General features: G+C 46.3%; 1 protein-coding gene across 50 annotated transcripts in view; it reads left to right on the forward strand.

The window, feature by feature from the left end:
- LOC110537258 (RNA-binding protein Musashi homolog 2) overlaps positions 1-20,833 on the forward strand; it is a 362,383-nt gene that overhangs the window by 325,159 nt on the left and 16,391 nt on the right. For 26 of the 50 annotated variants that reach the window (XR_005034923.2, XR_005034924.2, XR_005034927.2 and 23 more), the window contains exon 11: positions 2,484-2,603. Coding sequence is in view for 35 of the 50 variants with exons in the window: in XM_036937268.2 (XP_036793163.1) it covers positions 2,484-2,603 (120 nt within the window). In the remaining 15 variants the exon portion in view is untranslated. The remainder of the gene's footprint in view (positions 1-2,483; positions 2,604-20,833) is intronic. The other 24 variants (XR_016484953.1, XR_016484952.1, XR_016484958.1 and 21 more) reach the window with 1 other exon arrangement.

A 20,833-nucleotide genomic window follows, 5' to 3' on the forward strand; every position in this document is an offset into this window, starting at 1 on the left:
GTCCTAATCGGTGTATTTGAACACCATTTTAACATATTAACAGATTGACTCGGAAAGTCACAGTAAAACAACAAATGCACATTTTCTTGCAATGAGTATTGATTGGATATGAACATGACAGTGAGAAGGATAGTTTCCAACCCCCCACAAAATGTCAAGGCTCAATTTGAGTGTCTGAAAATATTTTGATACCTTCACTCATGCATTCAAGTGGCCAATGCTGAATCATACACTAAAAAGAAAAGGTTCTTGGAGAACCCTTTAGGGGTACTTCAAATTGAAACTGTGGGGGAAACCCTATAAGTTCAAAGAACCCCTTTTAGTGGGTCCTCGAAAAACCTTTTTGGAGAACTTTTTGGGTTGGTTCTTTAACTACCCCCCTTTGTGTAAATGTGATATATATATTTATTTTGTATTTATTTTTATTTTTTATATATAGATCTTTTTTATATAAATTAGCAAAAGAAATGAAAAGCATTTTTTGCTTTATTATTATTGGGTATTGTTTCTAGATTGATGAGGGGAAAAAAACAATATAATAAATTTTAGAATAAGGCTGCAACGTAACAAAATGTGGAAAAAGTCAAGGGGTCTGAATACAGACACAAAAAATGAGCAGTTCAGTCATCTGTACGCAATACAGCTAGCGTTCAGCATATTCTTATGGCCTACATATTCTTACCTCGTTGTTGATTCATATCCATCCAATTGTGTCCATTTTCTGTTTTAGAAAGATTTGCACAAATATGAAAAGATGGTATCATCATAAAACAATATACATTTAGACCATACAAGGGATACACCTGACCTTAAATAAAGGAGATCTTTACATGTTTCAGTTAAGTGTCTGCACCTGCTGTCCTTTAAAATCCAAGTGTTTCAGTTGGGCAGTTAGGTTCCTGCAATGACCCCCACCAACTAAGGAGGTTCCTCAATGAACCCCACCTCCTATGGAGTTCTTGGAAGAACCTTTTGGGGTCCATTTTCAGTGCCAAGAACCCTAAGATCTTAGAAGAACCGTTGTTGAACCCCTCATTTTTAAAGTGTAGCAACTGGTATCTTCTGAGGCCAGAAGAAAATACAGGGGACACATTACAGAACCACATCTCCCAGAGAGCAATGCTGTAAAGCTCTAAAGAAGCTGGTCTGTCCCCAGAGTAAAGCCGTTGACATCCCCTCCACGACACCCAGCTGAGATAGTCTCCCCACGCTAAGTGGAAATATGGCACAGAGAGCCTCCACCAAGTGGAGCTCACTGGCTGCTGCTAACTCAGTTAAGAGGCATGCACAACTGGGCCTGATCGAAACGATAGTGAGCGTTTTAAGGCGCCCTAATTATTTAATTTGAGTAAATGATTGTGCCCCCTCCCCCCTGTCAGTTTATCGACAGTGTGACCGGCCCAGCTCCCGGCGCAGCACAGCGTGTGTGTGTGCTGATAATTAGGCGAGTGAAGGCTCAGCATGGAAGAGAGGACCTCCCGCCTACCCTAACCTCTCACAAGATACAGTGTGTGTGAGTGAGTGATTGCATATGTGTGTGTGCACATACATGCGTGTCTATCTATGTGTATGTGCTTATGCACGCATCTTCACAAGTGTACCTCGCTCTCCCTCTCTCTCTCTCTTTCTCTCTGTATACTTGGGAAGGCTGTTTGTCTCTCTCTCTCTGTTGTCTCTCTCTCTCTGTGTCTCTCCTTGTCTCTGTCTCTGTCTCTTTCTCTCTCTCTGTATAAATGGGAAGGCTGTTTGTCTCTCTCTCTGTGTCTCTCCCTGTCTCTGTCTCTCTCTGTGTCTCTCCCTGTCTCTGTCTCTGTGTCTCTCTCTCTCTCTCTGTATAAATGGGAAGGCTGTTTGTCTCTCTCTCTCTCTGTGTCTCTCCCTGTCTCTCTCTGTGTCTCTCCCTGTCTCTCTCTATCTCTGTATAAATGGGAAGGCTGTTTGTCTCTCTGTGTGTCTCTCTCTCACTCTTTCTCTCCCTCTATCTCTCTGTATAAATGGGAAGACTGTTTGTCTCTCTCTGTGTCTCGCTCACTCTTTCTCTCCCTCTCTCTATCTCTGTATAAATGGGAGGCTGTTTGTCTCTCTCTCTGTGTCTCTCTCTCACTCTTTCTCTCCCTCTCTCTCTCTGTATAAATGGGAGGCTGTTTGTCTCTCTCTGTGTCTCTCTCTCACTCTTTCTAACCCTCTCTCTCTCTGTATAAATGGGAGGCTGTTTGTCTCTCTCTGTGTCTCTCTCTGACTCTTTCTCTCCCTCTCTCTCTCTGTATAAATGGGAGGCTGTTTGTCTCTCTCTGTGTCTCTCTCTCACTCTTTCTCTTCCTCTCGCTATCTCTGTATTAATGGGAAGGCTGTGTATGTCAGATCCCAGAGCGTGTCGATAGAACACTAGAACACTGTGATGATCTCCTGCTGAGCAGCCTCTGGGTTCAACTAGCTTAGTCTGGGATGACAGTGAGTGACATGTTTCCTCTGTGTGCCCGCAGGTTTCCCGGCGACGGCGTACGGACCGGTGGCGGCAGCGGCGGTGGCAGCAGCGCGTGGCTCAGGTAGGGGGGCCCGAGGACAAGGCGGCTACATGGCGTACCCGCAGAACACAGGGCCAGGTAAACTCTGCTCTGTCCATGTTCTGTGTGGCTGCTGCTCCCTCCAGCTTCTCCCGCTCCTCTGCTTCTCCTTAGCACACCCATGGAGACATACTTTATGTAGTCCACACACATTGGAGCCCTCAACACTTCTTCTCCAATCCTAACACGGTCTTAGAATGACTCGCCAAAATATTTGGGTGTTTAGGACATAAAGTAGCTCAATCGATTTCGACCAAATTAGAAATGAGTGGCTGAATTCAACTTTTGTGTAGTTCTTCATTGGCGGTGTGATGCGATATGTCTGCCTTAGCCCTCGGTGACTAACACGGCTCCTCCAACCATAAAACCTGGAGACATCCACTCACTGTACACACACATAGCACTGATTGATTAGCTAACAATGTACACACACACACTTCTCCCTGTTTCTCACTCGTCATTGATTCACCAGTCAGCTACATTAACAGATCTGGCTCTGTCCTTCTCAATAACACTAAAGCAATCAATAGCACTGAATAACAACCTTGGTGTTTGAAATTGACAGGCAGCATCCAAGCTCTAGGGAAGACTGTTTTTCTTAATCGGACTCAGGTCATCTGTCTCTGAGTTCTACAGTGCCTCCCGTTGGTGGCGCCTCTGCTATATGTGCTCGTGGTCCTGCAGTATGATCATGTGAATGTAAACCTCAAAGTTCTGATGAAAACTGTTTGGAAATATATCCTGACCCATCAATACACTCAGGCGCGTTCACCCACACACACCCATTCTTTTCAGCGCAGGGAACACAGGAAGCCAATCAGATGTTATTTCTCTCCAATCAGGCCTCTTCAAAACAAGCAATCTGCCAGAGAATGAGGAGGTTTGAGATGCATGGGGCCCATCATGTACTGCTGTCAGATTGTAACACAACTCTGGGTTGTCTGATAGGGGATGTATGAGGAGGAGGTGAGGACAGAGGTGTAGTGAGGTAATGACAGGGGATGTATGAGGAGGAGGTGAGGACAGAGGTGTAGTGAGGTAAATGTTGACCTCACAGGTCTGCTGCAGACTAGGTAATGAGCCATAGGGGACTGTCTCAGCTCTGAGGTTCCAGACACCAGCAGCCCCGTAGTTTACTGCACACATTTTACATTTACATTTCAGTCATTTAGCAGATGCTCTTATCCAGAGTGACTCACAGGAGCAACTAGGGGTAAGGGCCTTACTCAAGGGCACATTGACAGATTTTTCACCTCGTCAGCTTGGGGATTCGAACCAGCGATCTTTAGGTTACTGGCCCAACGCTCTTAACCACTATGTTTCCTGTCGCAAACACACACACACGCACACACACATACACACACACATACACATACACACATACACATACACACACACACACATGGTAGATAAACAGGGTTTGGTGCTAAGGAAGACGCAGCATGTTTAAACATGACCTTCGTCTCAGCTAATCTCCCGCCCGTCGCCTCTCCGAGCTGCAGCGCCGTGCTGTGCCTGGGTGGACGGGTGCATCTCATTACCGCCCCGCCGTGCTCCTATTTACCCATACGCTTAACATCCCACCGAGCGAGCCTTATACCCCTGCCTCTGTCTTCTCTGCGCCATGTCCCTGCCTGCTCCGCAGAGAGCCAAGGGTAAGTGAAAGACAGTCCCCTATCCCCAACACGAGGCTGTGTCACCCTTTTCTCCTCTCTGGCTCTGACAGCCCACGGCTTAATGACAGCGGACAGATGGACACCGCGCTCACATGGCCTCCCTCTCCGTGACAGGGCAGTGCTGCTGCTGATGACGGACGGGGTTTTTAACTCCTCCGTGAGGCCCTTTTATTTACTCTCTGACTAGCGTAATCCCAAGGACTGGCCTCGCTATCACGCCATAACAATGTAGCCCTGAATGACAAGAGTGTAGTCACAATGTTACTCCATGCCTCCCTTCCCAGTGTTTGTCCTTCTGTGCGAATGTAATAGACGAGGAGCCTCTATTACGGAGGTCATCTGAGAACATATTAGAGGATGGACGTATCGAATAGGGATGGCTGTTTGACAGTCACTGATGAATGAAACGCCCTGGGGAAGGTATTGCTTTGTTGGTTTATTACTGGGATATAATCCATAGAGTTGATCAGTGAGGAGACAAAAGCAGTTGTTATTGATGGATCCTCTGTGGCCCTGTCATTCCTATGGACAGAGTGCTCGATCAGGAAATCTAGGGTCTGGTGCACTCTGACCTGACTTTATTGGGCTCCTGAACAATGGGATCAGCCATTACAGTGAGATGCTCGATCACTGGATCGCTCCTCTGATCCTCCAATAGAAGGAGGTCACTCATCGGAGTGCTGACTTTTGATTGGCTCGTTAGCTCGTCATCACTGGGGTCCTTATTGGAGGTGTGCAGGTGTGCTTTTCAACTTGTTGCTTTAGTTTCAAACAGTATTCTATGGGAGATTTCCACAGCCCCATAACTCTGCATTACAGAGAGGGCGACTGTAGCAGATAAACATGCTGCAATACCATACCTTTGAATGCAGAGTGGCAGCATTGTTTCTGTTGCATCAGCCCCATCATGCACCTCTCTCCTAGAACTGAGGAGCTGCGTGAATGTCATGTCAGCCTGGGGTTTAGGCCTTGTTGCCCTTCCCCTCTAATCTCCCCTCCTCCATCGCCTCGATCCCACTCAACAGAGATATTTCTGCCTGCTCTGTCTCTCCTTCGGGCCCTTTCAGCTTCCTCCAGAGGAATGAGCTCTTATTATGTGCATCGGAAATGAGTGGGATGTTTCAGAGTCTCAGATGAGATGGCCGCTTCTTTTTCTCAAGGCCTCCGCCTGTAAACCTGCATCGTGCATCGATCGCCATGGAATTTCTGCTGCTGAGCTCATTAGGGCCGAGGATGCTCTTTTGAGCTTTTATCTTCATTTTTTATTTTTTATTTTTTATGTTTTGCTTACTCTACCTACCTCTTAACTGTTAACTCTATCTCTCACTCTCTCTTTCCCTCTCTGCTGGTGGCGACTGCCTCCCTTCACCACACGGTCATTTGTAATGTAAAACTATCATGATACTATCTCTCTCTCATTTGCTTCCTCAACCTCTGCCTCCCCTTCTATCTCTCATCCTCACCCTTTCTCTCTCTCCCTGTCTCTCTCCCTGTCTCTCTCCCTGTCTCTCTCCCTGACTCTCTCCCTGTCTCTCTTTCTGTCTCTCTCCCTGACTCTCTCCCTGACTCTCTCCCTGTCTCTCTTTCTGTCTCTCTCCCTGACTCTCTCCCTGACTCTCTCTCTGTCTCTATTTCTGTCTCTCTCCCTGACTCTCTCCCTGTCTCTCTTTCTGTCTCTCTCCCTGACTCTCTTTCTGTCTCTCTCCCTGACTCTCTCCCTGTCTCTCTTTCTGTCTCTCTCCCTGACTTTCTTTCTGTCTCTCTCCCTGCCGTTCTTTCTGTCTCTCTCCCTGTCTCTCTCCCTGTCTCTCTCCCTGTCTCTCTCCCTGTCTCTCTCCCTGACTCTCTCCCTGTCTCTCTCCCTGACTCTCTCCCTGTCTCTCTTTCTGTCACTCTCCCTGACTCTCTTTCTCTCTCTCCCTGACTCTCTTTCTGTCTCTCTCCCTGACTCTCTTTCTGTCTCTCTCCCTGACTCTCTCCCTGACTCTCTCCCTGTCTCTCTTTCTGTCTCTCTCCCTGTCTCTCTCCCTGTCTCTCTTTCTGTCTCTCTCCCTGTCTCTCTCCCTGTCTCTCTCCCTGACTCTCTCCCTGTCTCTTTCCCTGACTCTCTCCCTGTCTCTCTTTCTGTCACTCTCCCTGACTCTCTTTCTGTCACTCTCCCTGACTCTCTTTCTCTCTCTCCCTGACTCTCTTTCTGTCTCTCTCCCTGACTCTCTTTCTGTCTCTCTCCCTGACTCTCTCCCTGTCTCTCTCCCTGACTCTCTTTCTGTCTCTCTCCCTGACTCTCTTTCTGTCTCTCTCCCTGACTCTCTCCCTGACTCTCTCCCTGTCTCTCTTTCTGTCACTCTCCCTGTCTCTCTTTCTGTCACTCTCCCTAACTCTCTTTCTGTCTCTCTCCCTGTCTCTCTTTCTGTCTCTCTCCCTGTCTCTCTTTCTGTCACTCTCCCTGACTCTCTTTCTGTCTCTCTCCCTGTCTCTCTCCCTGTCTCTCTCCCTGACTCTCTCCCTGTCTCTCTCCCTGACTCTCTCTGTCTCTCTCCCTGTCTCTCTCCCTGTCTCTCTCCCTGACTCTCTCCCTGACTCTCTTTCTGTCTCTCTCCCTGACTCTCTCCCTGTCTCTCTCCCTGACTCTCTCCCTGACTCTCTCCCTGTCTCTCTTTCTGTCTCTCTCCCTGTCTCTCTCCCTGTCTCTCTCCCTGTCTCTCTTTCTGTCTCTCTCCCTGTCTCTCTTTCTGTCACTCTCCCTGACTCTCTTTCTGTCTCTCTCCCTGTCTCTCTTTCTGTCTCTCTCCCTGACTCTCTTTCTGTCACTCTCCCTGACTCTCTTTCTGTCTCTCTCCCTGACTCTCTCTGTCTCTCTCCCTGACTCTCTCCCTGTCTCTCTCCCTGACTCTCTCTCTGTCTCTCTCCCTGTCTCTCTTTCTGTCTCTCTCCCTTTCTCTCTTTCTGTCTCTCTTTCTGTCTCTCTCCCTGTCTCTCTTTCTGTCACTCTCCCTGACTCTCTGTCTCTCTCCCGGTCTTTCTTTCTGTCTCTCTCCCTGACTATCACCCTGTCACCCTGTCTCTATTTCTGTCTCTCTTTCTGTCTCTCTCCCTGTTTCTCTCCCTGACTATCGCCCTGTCTCTCTCTCTGTCAATTCAATTCAATTCATTGTCTCTCTCTCTGTCTCTCTCCCTGTCTCTCTTTCTGTCTCTCTCCCTGACTCTCTTTCGGTCTCTCTCCCTGACTCTCCCCCTGACTCTCTCCATGTCTCTTTCTCCCTGACTCTCTCCCTGTCCTTCACCCTGTCTTTCGTTCTGTCTCTCGTTCTGTCTCTCTTTCTGTCTCTCTCCCTGTCTCTCCCCGTGTCCCCCCCCCCCATCTCTCTCTCTACCTTTCCCTGTCAATATTTCTCTCTCTGGCTACCTTTCCCTGTCTCGCTCTCTCTCTCTCTACATTTTCCTCTTTTGCTCTCTCTCTCGCACTACTTTTCCCTGTCTCACTCTCTCCCTTTCCCCCTCTCTCTCTCTCTCTCTCTCTCTTTACCTTTCCCTGTCTCGCTCACCTCTCTCTCTACCTTTCCCTGTCCTCTCTCTCTCTACCATTCCCTGTTCTTCTCTCTCTCTCTACCTTTCCCTGTTCTTCTCTCTCTCTACCTTTCCCTGTCCTTCTCTCTCTACCTTTCCCTGTCCTCTCTCTCTCTACCATTCCCTGTTCTTCTCTCTCTCTACCTTTCCCTGTTCTTCCCTCTCTCTACCTTTCCCTGTTCTTCTCTCTCTCTCTCTCTACCTTTCCCTGTCCTGCTCTCTCTCTACTATTCCCTGTTTCTCTCTCTCTCTCTACCTTTCCCTGTCCTCTCTCTCTCTCTCTACCATTCCCTGTTCTTCTCTCTCTACCTTTCCCTGTTCTTCTCTCTCTATCTAACTTTCCCTGTTCTTCTCTCTCTCTACACCTTTCCCTGTCCTTCTCTCTCTACCTTTCCCTGTCCTCTCTCTCTACCATTCCCTGTTCTTCTCTCTCTCTACCTTTCCCTGTCGTCTCTCTCGCTACATTTCCCTGTTCTTCTCTCTCTCTTCCTTTCCCTGTCCTTCTCTCTCTCGCTCTACATTTGCCTGTTCTTCTCTCTCTCTCTTCCTTTCCCCGTCCCCTCTCTCTCTCTACCTTTCCCTGTTATTCTCTCTCTCTACCTTTCCCTGTCCTTCTCTCTCTCTACCTTTCCCTGTCCTCTCTCTCTCTCTCTCTCTACATTTCCCTGTCCTCTCTCTCTCTACATTTCCCTGTCCTCTCACTCTCTACCTTTCCCTGTCCCTCTCTCTCTCTACATTTCCCTGTCCTTCTCTCTCTACCTTTCCCTGTCCTCTCTCTCTCTACCTATCCCTGTCCTTCTCTCTCTACCTTTCCCTGTCCTCTCTCTCGCTACATTTCCCTGTCCAGTCTTTCGTTCTGTCTCTCGTTCTGTCTCTCTTTCTGTCTCTCTCCCTGTCTCTCCCCGTGTCCCCCCCCCCCCCCCCCATCTCTCTCTCTACCTTTCCCTGTCAATATTTCTCTCTCTGGCTACCTTTCCCTGTCTCGCTCTCTCTCTCTCTACATTTTCCTGTTTTGCTCTCTCTCTCGCACTACTTTTCCCTGTCTCACTCTCTCCCTTTCCCCCTCTCTCTCTCTCTCTCTCTCTCTCTCTTTACCTTTCCCTGTCTCGCTCACCTCTCTCTCTACCTTTCCCTGTCCTCTCTCTCTCTACCATTCCCTGTTCTTCTCTCTCTACATTTCCCTGTTCTTCTCTCTCTACCTTTCCCTGTCCTTCTCTCTCTACCTTTCCCTGTCCTCTCTCTCTACCATTCCCTGTTCTTCTCTCTCTCTACCTTTCCCTGTTCTTCCCTCTCTCTACCTTTCCCTGTTCTTCTCTCTCTCTCTACCTTTCCCTGTCCTGCTCTCTCTCTATCATTCCCTGTTTCTCTCTCTCTCTCTACCTTTCCCTGTCCTCTCTCTCTCTCTACCATTCCCTGTTCTTCTCTCTCTACCTTTCCCTGTTCTTCTCTCTCTATCTAACTTTCCCTGTTCTTCTCTCTCTCTACATTTCCCTGTCCTCTCTCTCTCTACCTTTCCCTGTCCTCTCTCTCTACCATTCCCTGTTCTTCTCTCTCTCTACCTTTCCCTGTCCTTCTCTCTCTACCTTTCCCTGTCCTCTCTCTCTCTCTACCATTCCCTGTTCTTCCCTCTCTATAACTTTCCCTGTCCTCTCGCTCTCTCTACCATTCCCTGTCCTTCTCTCTCTACCTTTCCCTGTTTTTCCCTCTCTCTCTACCTTTCCCTGTCTTGCTCTCTCTCTCTACCTTTCCCTGTCCTGCTCTCTCTCTCTACCTTTCCCTGTCCTGCTCTCTCTCTCTACCTTTCCCTGTCCTCTCTCTCTACCTTTCCCTGTCCTGCTCTCTCTCTCTGCCTTTCCCTGACCTCTCTCTTTACCTTTCCCTGTCCTCTCTCTCTCTACCTTTCCCTGTCCTGCTCTCTCTCTACCTTTCCCTGTTCTTCTCTCTCGCTCTACATTTCCCTGTCCTCTCTCTCTCTACATTTCCCTGTCGTCTCTCTCGCTACATTTCCCTGTTCTTCTCTCTCTCTTCCTTTCCCTGTCCTTCTCTCTCTCGCTCTACATTTGCCTGTTATTCTCTCTCTCTACCTTTCCCTGTCCTTCTCTCTCTCTACCTTTCCCTGTCCTCTCTCTCTCTCTCTACATTTCCCTGTCCTCTCTCTCTCTACATTTCCCTGTCCTCTCACTCTCTACCTTTCCCTGTCCCTCTCTCTCTCTACATTTCCCTGTCCTTCTCTCTCTACCTTTCCCTGTCCTCTCTCTCTCTACCTATCCCTGTCCTTCTCTCTCTCTACCTTTCCCTGTCCTCTCTCTCGCTCTACATTTCCCTGTCCAGTCTTTTGTTCTGTCTCTCGTTCTGTCTCTCTTTCTGTCTCTCTCCCTGTCTCTCCCCGTGTCCCCCCCCCCCATCTCTCTCTCTACCTTTCCCTGTCAATATTTCTCTCTCTGGCTACCTTTCCCTGTCTCGCTCTCTCTCTCTCTACATTTTCCTCTTTTGCTCTCTCTCTCGCACTACTTTTCCCTGTCTCACTCTCTCCCTTTCCACCTCTCTCTCTCTCTCTCTCTCTCTTTACCTTTCCCTGTCTCGCTCACCTCTCTCTCTACCTTTCCCTGTCCTCTCTCTCTCTACCATTCCCTGTTCTTCTCTCTCTCTCTACCTTTCCCTGTTCTTCTCTCTCTCTCTACCTTTCCATGTCCTTCTCTCTCTACCTTTCCCTGTCCTCTCTCTCTCTACCATTCCCTGTTCTTCTCTCTCTCTACCTTTCCCTGTTCTTCTCTCTCTCTACCTTTCCCTGTTCTTCTCTCTCTCTCTCTACCTTTCCCTGTCCTGCTCTCTCTCTACCATTCCCTGTTTCTCTCTCTCTCTCTACCTTTCCCTGTCCCCTCTCTCTCTCTACCATTCCCTGTTCTTCTCTCTCTACCTTTCCCTGTTCTTCTCTCTCTATCTAACTTTCCCTGTTCTTCTCTCTCTCTACACCTTTCCCTGTCCTTCTCTCTCTACCTTTCCCTGTCCTCTCTCTCTACCTTTCCCTGTCCCTCTCTCTCTCTACATTTCCCTGTCCTTCTCTCTCTACCTTTCCCTGTCCTCTCTCTCTACCTATCCCTGTCCTTCTCTCTCTCTACCTTTCCCTGTCCAATCTCTCTCTCTCTCTACATTTCTCTGTCCTCTCACTCTCTACCTTTCCCTGTCCTTCTCTCTCTCTCTACCTTTCCCTGTCCTTCTCTCTCTCTCTCTACCTTTCCCTGTCCCTCTCTCTTTCTCTCTACATTTCCCTGTCCCTCTCTCTATCATTCCCTGTCCTTCTCTCTCTCTCTACCTTTCCCTGTTCTCTCTCTCTTTACAATTCCCTGTTCTTCTCTCTCCCTCTACCTTTCCCTGTCCTTCTCTCTCTCTCTACCATTCCCTGTCCTTCTCTCTCTCTCTCTACCATTCCCTGTCCTTCTCTCTCTCTCTCTCTCTCTCTCTCTACCTTTCCCTGTTCTTCTCTCTCTCTACCTTTCCCTGTCCTGCTCTCTCTCTCTCTCTACCTTTCCCTGTCATTCTCCCACCCCTCTTTTCTCTTCTCTGTCTGCCACACCCTCCTTCCCTTGTGAGTAAGTGGTTGTCAGTAAGACTCAGTGGGAGCGGATCAGTCTCGTCAGCTGAAGAGACTCATTACATGTCTGGTTCTCCTGGCCAACAGTCCCTTGGTACACAATAAGTGCATTGTGCTGAAGGTTAACGTGGCTTTAGTTCCCTCCAATATTATTTCTGGAATAAGCACATCTCTCAGGGCCTTTTCTATGGCCAATCAATGCTGTCTTTAGGCCCCCAGTGACCTGTGAAACACTGAGGATATGCTTTAATGTGACCTTTCCCACTGCACAGTGCACAGTATAATGCTTTGGTAGTCATATTTCTATGCCTGAAATGGACCCCATACTGTATAATAGTGCTATTAAGCAGCACCTGCTAGTGTAACATGTTGTTTTCAGAGGGAATTAAACAGTGAAATAGGTTTAGGGATGTGTTGTTTTCAACATACACAATTTACACTCTGCAACATTGTTTTTGAAAGAAAGGCACATTTTCCGTCCATTAAAATAACATCAACTTGATCAGAAATACAGTGTAGACATTGTTAATGTTGTAAATGACTATTGCAGCTGGAAACAGCATATTTTTTATGGAGTATCTACATAGGCGTACAGAGGCCCATTATCAGCAACCATCACTCCTGTGTTCCAATGGTACGTTGTGTTAGCTAATCCAAGTTTATAATTTGAAAAGACTAATTGATCATTAGAAAAACCTTTTGCAATTATGTTAGCACAGCTGACAACTGTTGTCTGATTAAAGAAGCAATAAAACTGGCCTTCTTTAGACTAGTTGAGTATCTGGAGCATCAGCATTTGTGGGGTTGATTACAGGCTCAAAATGGCCAGAAACAAACAACAACTCTTCTGAAACTCATCAGTCTATTCTTGTTCTGAGAAATGAAGGCTATTCCATGCAAGAAATTGCCAAGAAACTGAAGATCTCGTACAACGCTGTTTACTACTCCCTTCACAGAACAGCGCAAACTGGCTCTAACCAGAATAGAAAGAGGAGTGGGAGGCCAGGGTGCACAACTGAGCAAGAGGACAAGTACATTAGAGTGTCTAGTTTGAGAAACAGACGCCTCACAAGTCCTCAACTGGCAGTTTCATTAAATGGTACCCGCAAAACACCAGTCTCAACGTCAACAGTGAAGAGGCGACTCCGGGATGCTGGCAGTTTTCAGCTGTGGCAATATAATTGCAAAAGGCTTTTCTAATGATCAATTCGCCTTTTCAAATGATAAACTTGGATTAGCTAACACAACGTGCCATTGGAACACAGGAGTGATGGTTGCTGATAATGGGCCTCTGTACGCCTATGTAGATATTTCATGTAAAATCTGCTGTTTCCAGCTGCAATAGTCATTTACAACATTAACAATATCTACAATGTATTTCTGATCAATTTGATGTTATTTTAATGGACAAAAAAATTGCTTTTCTTTCAAAAACGAGGACATTTCTAAGTGACCCCAGACTTTTGAACGATAGTGTACATCTGTGATGATGTATCATTGACATAGATACAGTTGAAGTTTACATACACTTTAGCCAAATACATTTAAACTCAGTTTTTCACAATTCCTGACATTTAATCCTAGTTAAAATGTTCTGTCTTAGGTCAGTTAGGATCACCACTTTATTTTAAGAACGTGTAATGTCAGAATAATCGTAGAGAGAATGATTTATTTCAGCTTTTATTTCTTTCACCACATTCCCAGTGGGTCAGAAGTTTACATACACTCAATTAGTATTTGGTAGCATTGCCTTTAAATTGTTTAACTTGGGGCAAACGTTTCGGGTAGACTTCCACAAGCTTCCCACAATAAGATGGGTGAATTTTGGCCCATTCCTCCTGACAGAGCTGGTGTAACTGAGTCAGGTTTGTATGCCTCCTGGCTCGCACACACTTTTTCAGTTCTGCCCACAAATTTTATATGGGATTGAGGTCAGGGCTTTGTGATGGCCACTCCAATACCTTGATTTTGTTGTCCCTTAAGCCATTTTGCCACAACTTTGGAAGTATGCTTGGGGTCATTGTTCATTTGGAAGACCCATTTGCGACCAAGCTTTAACTTCCTGACTGATGTCTTGAGATGTTGCTTCAATATATCCACATAATTGTCCTACCTCATAATGCCATCTATTTTGTGAAGTGCACCAGTCCCTCCTGCAGCAAAGCACCCCCACAACATGATGCTGCCACCCCGTGCTTCACGGTTGGGATTGTGTTCTTCGGCTTGCAAGACTCCTCCTTTCTCCTCCAAACATAATGATGGTCATTACGGCCAAACAGTTCTATTTTTGTTTCATCAGACCATAGGATATTTCTCCAAAAAGTATGATCTTTGTCCCCATGTGCAGTTGCAAACCATAGTCTGGCTTTTTTATGGCGGTTTTGGAGCAGTGGTTTCTACCTTGCAGAGCGGCATTTCAGGTTATGCCGTTTTACTGTGGATATAGATACGTTTGTACCTGTTTCCTCCAGCATCTTCACAAGGTCCTTTGCTGTTGTTCTGGGATTGATTTGCACTTTTCGCCACAAAGTACGTTCATCTCTAAGTGACAGAACGCGTCTCCTTCCTGAGTGGTATGACGGCTGAGTGGTCCCATGGTGTTTATACTTGCGTACTATTGTTTGTACAGATGAAAGTTGTACCTTCAGGTGTTTGGAAATTGCTTCCAAGGATGAACCAGACTTGTTAAGGTCTACAATTATTTTTCTGAGGTCTTGGCTGATTTCTTTTGATTTTCCCATGATGTCAAGCAAAGAGGCACTGAGTTTGAAGGTAGGCCTTGAAATACATCCACAGGTACACCACCAATTGACTCAAATTTTGTCAATTAGTCTATCAGAAGCTTCTAAAGCCATGAATTTTCCAAGCTGTTAAAAGGCACAGTCAACTTAGTGTATGTAAACTTCTGACCCACTGGAATTGTGATGCAGTGAATTATAAGTCAAATAATCTGTAAACAATTGCTGCAAAAAGTACTTGTCATGCACAAAGTAGATGTCCAAAATTCCCAGGAAAACTGTTATCCTATGGTTCTATTCTACCTTAAAGAGAAACAAGAGGTTCTTATGTAGATGGGTTTTTCAGTATTCTCCTCCACTGAACCCTGGCTGTTTTGTTTTCCACTGATCAACCCACAGCTTGCTTGAAGAGGGAAATAATTTGGCACATTTTGACACATTATCTGAGATCATTATCCATTTCCTCCCAACAAGCTCTGTGATCCTGGGAAGTGCCCCAGAGGAGTCTGGGATTGGCTGCGTTTGCTGGGCTAAATTAATCTGGCTCCCGGGCCCCACGGGTGCTCAGGTCCGTCCGTTCGCCCCAGATGCTGCTCCGCTTAGCTTAGCTCAGTGACGAGCCCAGAAGAGCATCACATGTCCTAGGTATAGCATGCCAAACCAATCCATGTGACAGTGTTTTCCCCCAGTTTGACTGGGGCCCAGGGAGAAGATGTGACACTTTGGGGATGGCAAGGCGTCCCTGTCCCCTTCTCGCCTGCTCCTGTCCTGTCCCAGTGCAGTTGCTCACACAGCTGTGGCTGGCAGATGTTCAGGGGTCACTGGGGAGAAGTCCCTGGAGGTTGATCCATGCTGAGCCTCTCCCAATGGGCTTTCAGGCAGGCTTGAGTCATGGCCTCACTCACTTTGGTTTCAGTGGAAGTTGGAGCAACTTATGAATATTCATAGCTATACCTTATAAATCACGAGTCACTCATAAACACTCATTAACACTAACCAAAACCCTTGTCAAAATGTGAATGTTGTGTTGTTAGAAGGACAGTATAGGACCAGAACTGTTCTATTGTTCCATAGGTCTCCTGACTCACACCTGCAGGAGGGAAAGTAGCCCAGTCACACATCACATTGTCACATGGCTGATTAGACGCCTGTCATTCACTATCAGACAACATTAAAAACGGTTATTTTCCTGTGATGAGGCACTTTTGGAAGCTATCAGTGTTTGAAAAAGGATTGCGAGCGGAAGAAAGAGAGAAAGAATGAAAGCCTAAAGGAGAACAAAGGCCTGGGTATGGGCTAGCAAATGCAGGAATAAATCATCTGTTAAAATTCATTAGCCAAGCCTCTCTGAGCATAAAATGACAAGACATTAAATATGTATTATTTATGAAATGCCGCTGTCTTTGAAAAGGGGGTCTAGTGCTGTTAATTAGTCACCCATTCAGTCAGAAAATACTATTTCAAATGGAAAGTGAAAGCTAGTCTCGGCAGCACAGAAAGCGGCAGTTTTTTATTTTTAAAACGGCAGCGATGGAAATAAAGTAGCTAATTACAGTTGCTGTGAAATTCAAAGCTAATTTGGGAATCCGTATGACAGGTATATTGACGTCCTCTGCGGTGTGATGTGTGCTTATAGCCACCAAGGAATTCAGAGGGGGCAGATGAGAGGTAGGGATGGAGCAAACATTGCTCTAGGTGTGTGCGTGTGTGTGTGCCAGTGACAGCATGTGTGTGTGCACACGTCTGTGACGGAGTGTATGTGTATTAATGTGTGTGTGAGTGTTTATGTGTATTTTGGGGAATTCAGTGTCAGGATAATCACAGACTTGTGCACTCTTAAACACTTCGTCCTCTCTCTAAAGTGGTTGAGGAAATATCCACTACATTTACCATGAACATGATAGGCTTCTTTGTCTGTTTTCTTCAAAGAGATGAGTAAAGTAGCAAGTTTCAAGGCAGTGGTTTAGAATCGCTCCTTAGAGGCAGTCATCTGGCAAAGTGGAAATGAGACAGGAGCATATATCTACTTGAAGAAAGCCACCCTCGTGATGGCAGTATGCTATGAGAGATGCAGCGTCTCCAACCCTGGGCAGTAAGTTCTGAACTGGCCGACGAGAGCTGCCCACTCCCACCCCAGCAGCCCCTGGCCAGTGGGAAATAGGGAGAGAGAGAGGGAGAAGAGAGGGATAATTATCAGTATAAATGGAGCTCGGCGAACGATTCGCACTGCTGGGCCGCCTGATCTGGTCGCCAAGGCAACCTCAACCTGCTAATTTGTTTTGTAGATGAGTAATTACATCCAATTAGACCAGTGTGGGGAGAAAAAGAAAGTCCAAAGAAGGGGCCATTGTTCCAGTTAGATGGTGTGAATATTAATAATGGGATGGTCTCAGGCTCATAACAGATATGATCGGTGATCCTGCTGCAGCTGTGGGGGCCTAATGCCCAGCCTACCTGAGTAATCACTCTACAGAGATGATGATCTATCGATGCGTGTGTGCGTGTCCCCTCCACTGACCCCATGTCCAGTTTAAACTCCTCAGTATAGGGTTCTAGGTAGTGGGTATAGGGTTCTAGGTATCCCTGAGGTCGTGCACAAGTGTCTGAGCATCCACCTTTACCTAACCATGAAAGACCAAGGGAAGACGTATTACACTGGAGCACAAAGTGTCCTCCTCGGTTGAATAGTCACATACTGTTATTGTAGGAGACTTTCAGTGCTGTGACTGTCTGTAAAGCATTGTTTTATGGCACTGTTTCTGTCCTCAGTCACCTCAATCAGAATGTACATTTTTATGTTCCACACTGGTGAGTACTGATAGCCACAATGCATTTATTATCTACAGAACAAAAACTGAGAAAGGGTCTAGGTAATGTGTGAATGCTCCTTGCATGTTAAAGTGGTCAGAGAGACATGCAGTATTGTGTTCTATTCTAAGAAAAAAGTCATTGTGCGATATGATATTCCATCCTGGCTTATTATTATTCATTTGTCGTAGTTCCATTGATTGGACCAGATGTTCCTTTAATATAGAAATACAGTACTGTAGTTTATAATGAGCTTTACTCCAAAGCACCACAGGGATTGTATGCATACACACATATACAAGCCCCCGTCCATCCCCCAACAGAAATGCGCTAGTGTAGAGAAATGGGAGAATTAGGCCCTCTCTAACAGCTTGGTAAAAAACATATGTCTGTTAGGATGATCAAAGGAAAGCCATTATTTCTACATCTTTGATGTTCAGCCACTTTTCGTCACTCTCGTTCTGTTTCTCACCTTCGCCCAAGTGAAAGTAGCTTAAATCATTTGTTTGCTCTGAAAAGAAAATTAGTTGGGGAAGATAATCAAGCTATTCTGCCTCTCCCAGATGGCAGCTTTGGTCCATAGAAGGGAGCGTTTTCAGTGAGCCTAATTTTATTCATATCCTCTCCCACTGGTGGCACTATCATTAGACGCAATCTACCTGAACAATAAAAGTAATTTTGCCTGGCTTTATTAGATAAGACCCTCCCGGCAGTGAGAGGCCTCATGCCAGCAGCTGAGGACTAATTGTCCGTGTCAGCGCAAACAAAGCCGCCATGTGTATTTGTTGTGTCTGTGGATGTCGTCTTTGTGTCCTGTCGTTCCCGCTATCCTGGAATTGGCGGAATTATGCAGATTGCAACAGGAAGCTGCCATTGTCGGGGGCCTGGCAGCCGGTACCATACGGATGTGGCACGGGTGGTGTGGCTGGGCCAGGGACAAAGCAGGGCCTCCCCCCCTCCCCTCCCTCAGCCTAGCACCTCTCAGCCGTTTAACTAATGGGGGAGATTGTGGCAAGGCCTTTGTAAAGGTCGCTGCTTGTTTGTTGTTAAAGATCTAATTAGGAAGAGGAGAGGAAGCAGAGGAAGCTTGTCTAATTAGAGATGAGCATGGGAAAACCACCTCGGAAACTCAAGGACGGACGGCTATTAGCGTGGATGTCACAAACGGATTAAACACAAGTGTCCCTAGTTTTCTCCTGGTGTCCTTAATGATTAAAGCTGGGCTGAATGCGTATCTCCCGTGAAAGTCGCCTGAAGGCGGCATTCCATAGCACAGGCAGAAGAAAGGAGAATGGTGGGCAGGGGTGAAGATAAGGAGGTGGAACACTCAGGAAATTTGGTCCCTTATCCTTTTTCCCCAGTCCCGGAAAAGAGCACATCCTTCAGAGAAAAGCAGTGACCCTGTGAAATGCCCTCGTCCATAATTCAACCTGGCCCATCCTCCTCACAGAGTCCTCATTCCCGTGCTGCAGAGGGAGTGTCTCTCAGGTCGTTGGTGTGTGTAAGAGAACGTCCCTGCCTGGGAGTACTGGCTCTGTGGTTGGTGGCATGGCTGTGGTGTGGGGTACAGTGGAGGTGCAGCTGGATTTAATGTCACTGGAGCACGTGCAGAATGCTGAATGGCCACCCGTGTGACAGTCGGGCACAGACAGACAGACAGACAGACAGACAGACAGACAGATAGACAGCAGCCAGCCAGGCAGCCTCCAAAACTAAGATACAGAGATGGACTGAGGGTTGAGTGCAGATCACTGGTGACTCAGCACCTGTCCCTGGGTCCTGTCATATCCTCTCTATCACACTGAGAGGAGACAGCTCTGTCTGATACCACTGGAGTCATAACAGCTCCTTGACATTCTCTCATTTCTAGACTTGTTTGGAAGACTTGTCTTAGGTTGGAAAGATTTACAGTTGAAGTCGGAAGTTTACATACACTTTAGCCAAATACATTTACTCACTTTTTCACAATCCCTGACATTTAATCCTAGTAAAAATGATCTGTCTTAGGTCAGTTACGATCACCACTTTATTTTAAGAATGTGAAATGTCAGAATAATCGTAGAGAGAATGATTTATTTCAGCTTTTATTTCTTGCATCACATTCCCAGTGGGTCAGAAGTGTACATACACTCAATTAGTATTTGGTAGCATTGCCTTTAAATTGTTTAACTTGGGTCAAATGTTTTGGGTAGCCTTCCACAAGCTTCCCACAATAAGTTAGTTGAATTTTTGGCCTATTCCTTCTGACAGAGCTGGTGTAACTGAGTCAGGTTTGTAGGCCTCCTTGCTCGCACACGCTTTTTGAGTTCTGCCCACAAATTTTCTATAGGATTGAGGTCAGGGCTTTGTGATGGCCACTCCAATACCTCAACTTTGTTGTCCTTAGGACTCGTTTTACTGTGGATATAGATACGTTTGTACCTGTTTCCTCCAGCATCTTCTTAAGGTCCTTTGCTGTTGTTTTGGGATTGATTTGCACGTTTCGCCACAAAGTACGTTCATCTCTAGGTGACAGAACGCGTCTCCTTCCTGAGCGGTATGTTGTACTATTGTTTGTACAGATGAACGTGGTACCATCAGGCATTTGGAAATTGCTCCCAAGGATGAACCAGACTTGTGGAGGTTATTTTTCTGAGGTCTTGGCTGATTTCTTTTGATTTTCCCATTATGTCAAGCAAAGAGGCACTGAGTTTGAAGGTAGGCCTTGAAATACATCCACAGGTACACCTCCAATTGACTCAAATGATGTCAGTTAGCCTATCAGAAGCTTCTAAGGCCATGACATCATTTTCTGGAATTTTCCAAGCTGTTTAAAGGCACAGTCGACCTAGTGTATGTAAAACTGGAGGTGAAAGTACGGTTTTATCATAATTTTTTATTCCTGCATCGACCCGTTCACTCATTCATTCCTTTATCTTCCCATTAATGTTGCCCTTCTCTGAGTTCTGAGTTGTCATCATTTTCCTCATTGGTAAAGACTGATCGATTTTCTGTAGCAGTTGCTTAAGAGAGATGTAAAGGGTTATTGCGTTATGGAGCTTTGTTCCACGTCTCAGGGTTTACTGTACATGACTGGAAGTCTGCCATTTTAGGAGCCCATTATTTAAGAAGTGGGAATGGAGCCCGAGTAGTGCGCGTTGAAACTGGGAGGCCCTAAAGCGCCGGCTAAGGAACACGCCTGGTGTTTAGATTCCATTTGGCAGCTGCTGACAAGCTCATTATGGCGGTCTAGGTGTGGCACGGCTTTGATCGCCTCTTCAGTTGGAGACTCATATAAAAAACAAGCACACAGCAGGGAGACCTGCCATGAAAAGAGCCGCTGACGCCAATCTCAGCTTTTCCTTGAGTGGATTAACTCCCCATATTGAAGAGGTGCGAGAGGGAACAATTGCCTTTAATGGCTCTCTTTATAAGAGCAGCTTGTCTCAGATTAAGAGGACAAGCAGTAAATGTCAGCACGTCTTATTGCTGAATGACGATTTCTGAAGCGTTGATAATCCTCCATCTGTGTGGAATGAGGGCCACGTTTGAATGGCCCAATAAGTGTGGAGTGTTTTGGAGCCCTGCCTTTTGGTAATGGTCGGTAAACATGAATGTGTCTCTTTGTTATCCAACCCAAAGAAAATGTCACATGCATAGACCTCAATATGTAGTAGTAGTGGTTCAAAATCAGAGGCATGAAATTAATTATTGATTTGTACGCATTCTACATTTTCCTCCCGTTGAATGATGTGTTTACATCAGATATGTCCAGTAAGCATTGTAGTCGTCAAATTAAAGATGTATTGACCTGTGTTTTTAATGATTCTCCAATTTCATCCCTCTCTCTGAATTGCAGGACAATGTGAGGGAATCAGGTTAGATTGATTCATGTATAGGATTTAGAGA

Source organism: Oncorhynchus mykiss, chromosome 12 (genome assembly GCF_057628025.1).
Source record: "Oncorhynchus mykiss isolate SJ-2025 chromosome 12, ASM5762802v1, whole genome shotgun sequence".
Lineage (NCBI taxonomy): Eukaryota > Metazoa > Chordata > Actinopteri > Salmoniformes > Salmonidae > Oncorhynchus > Oncorhynchus mykiss.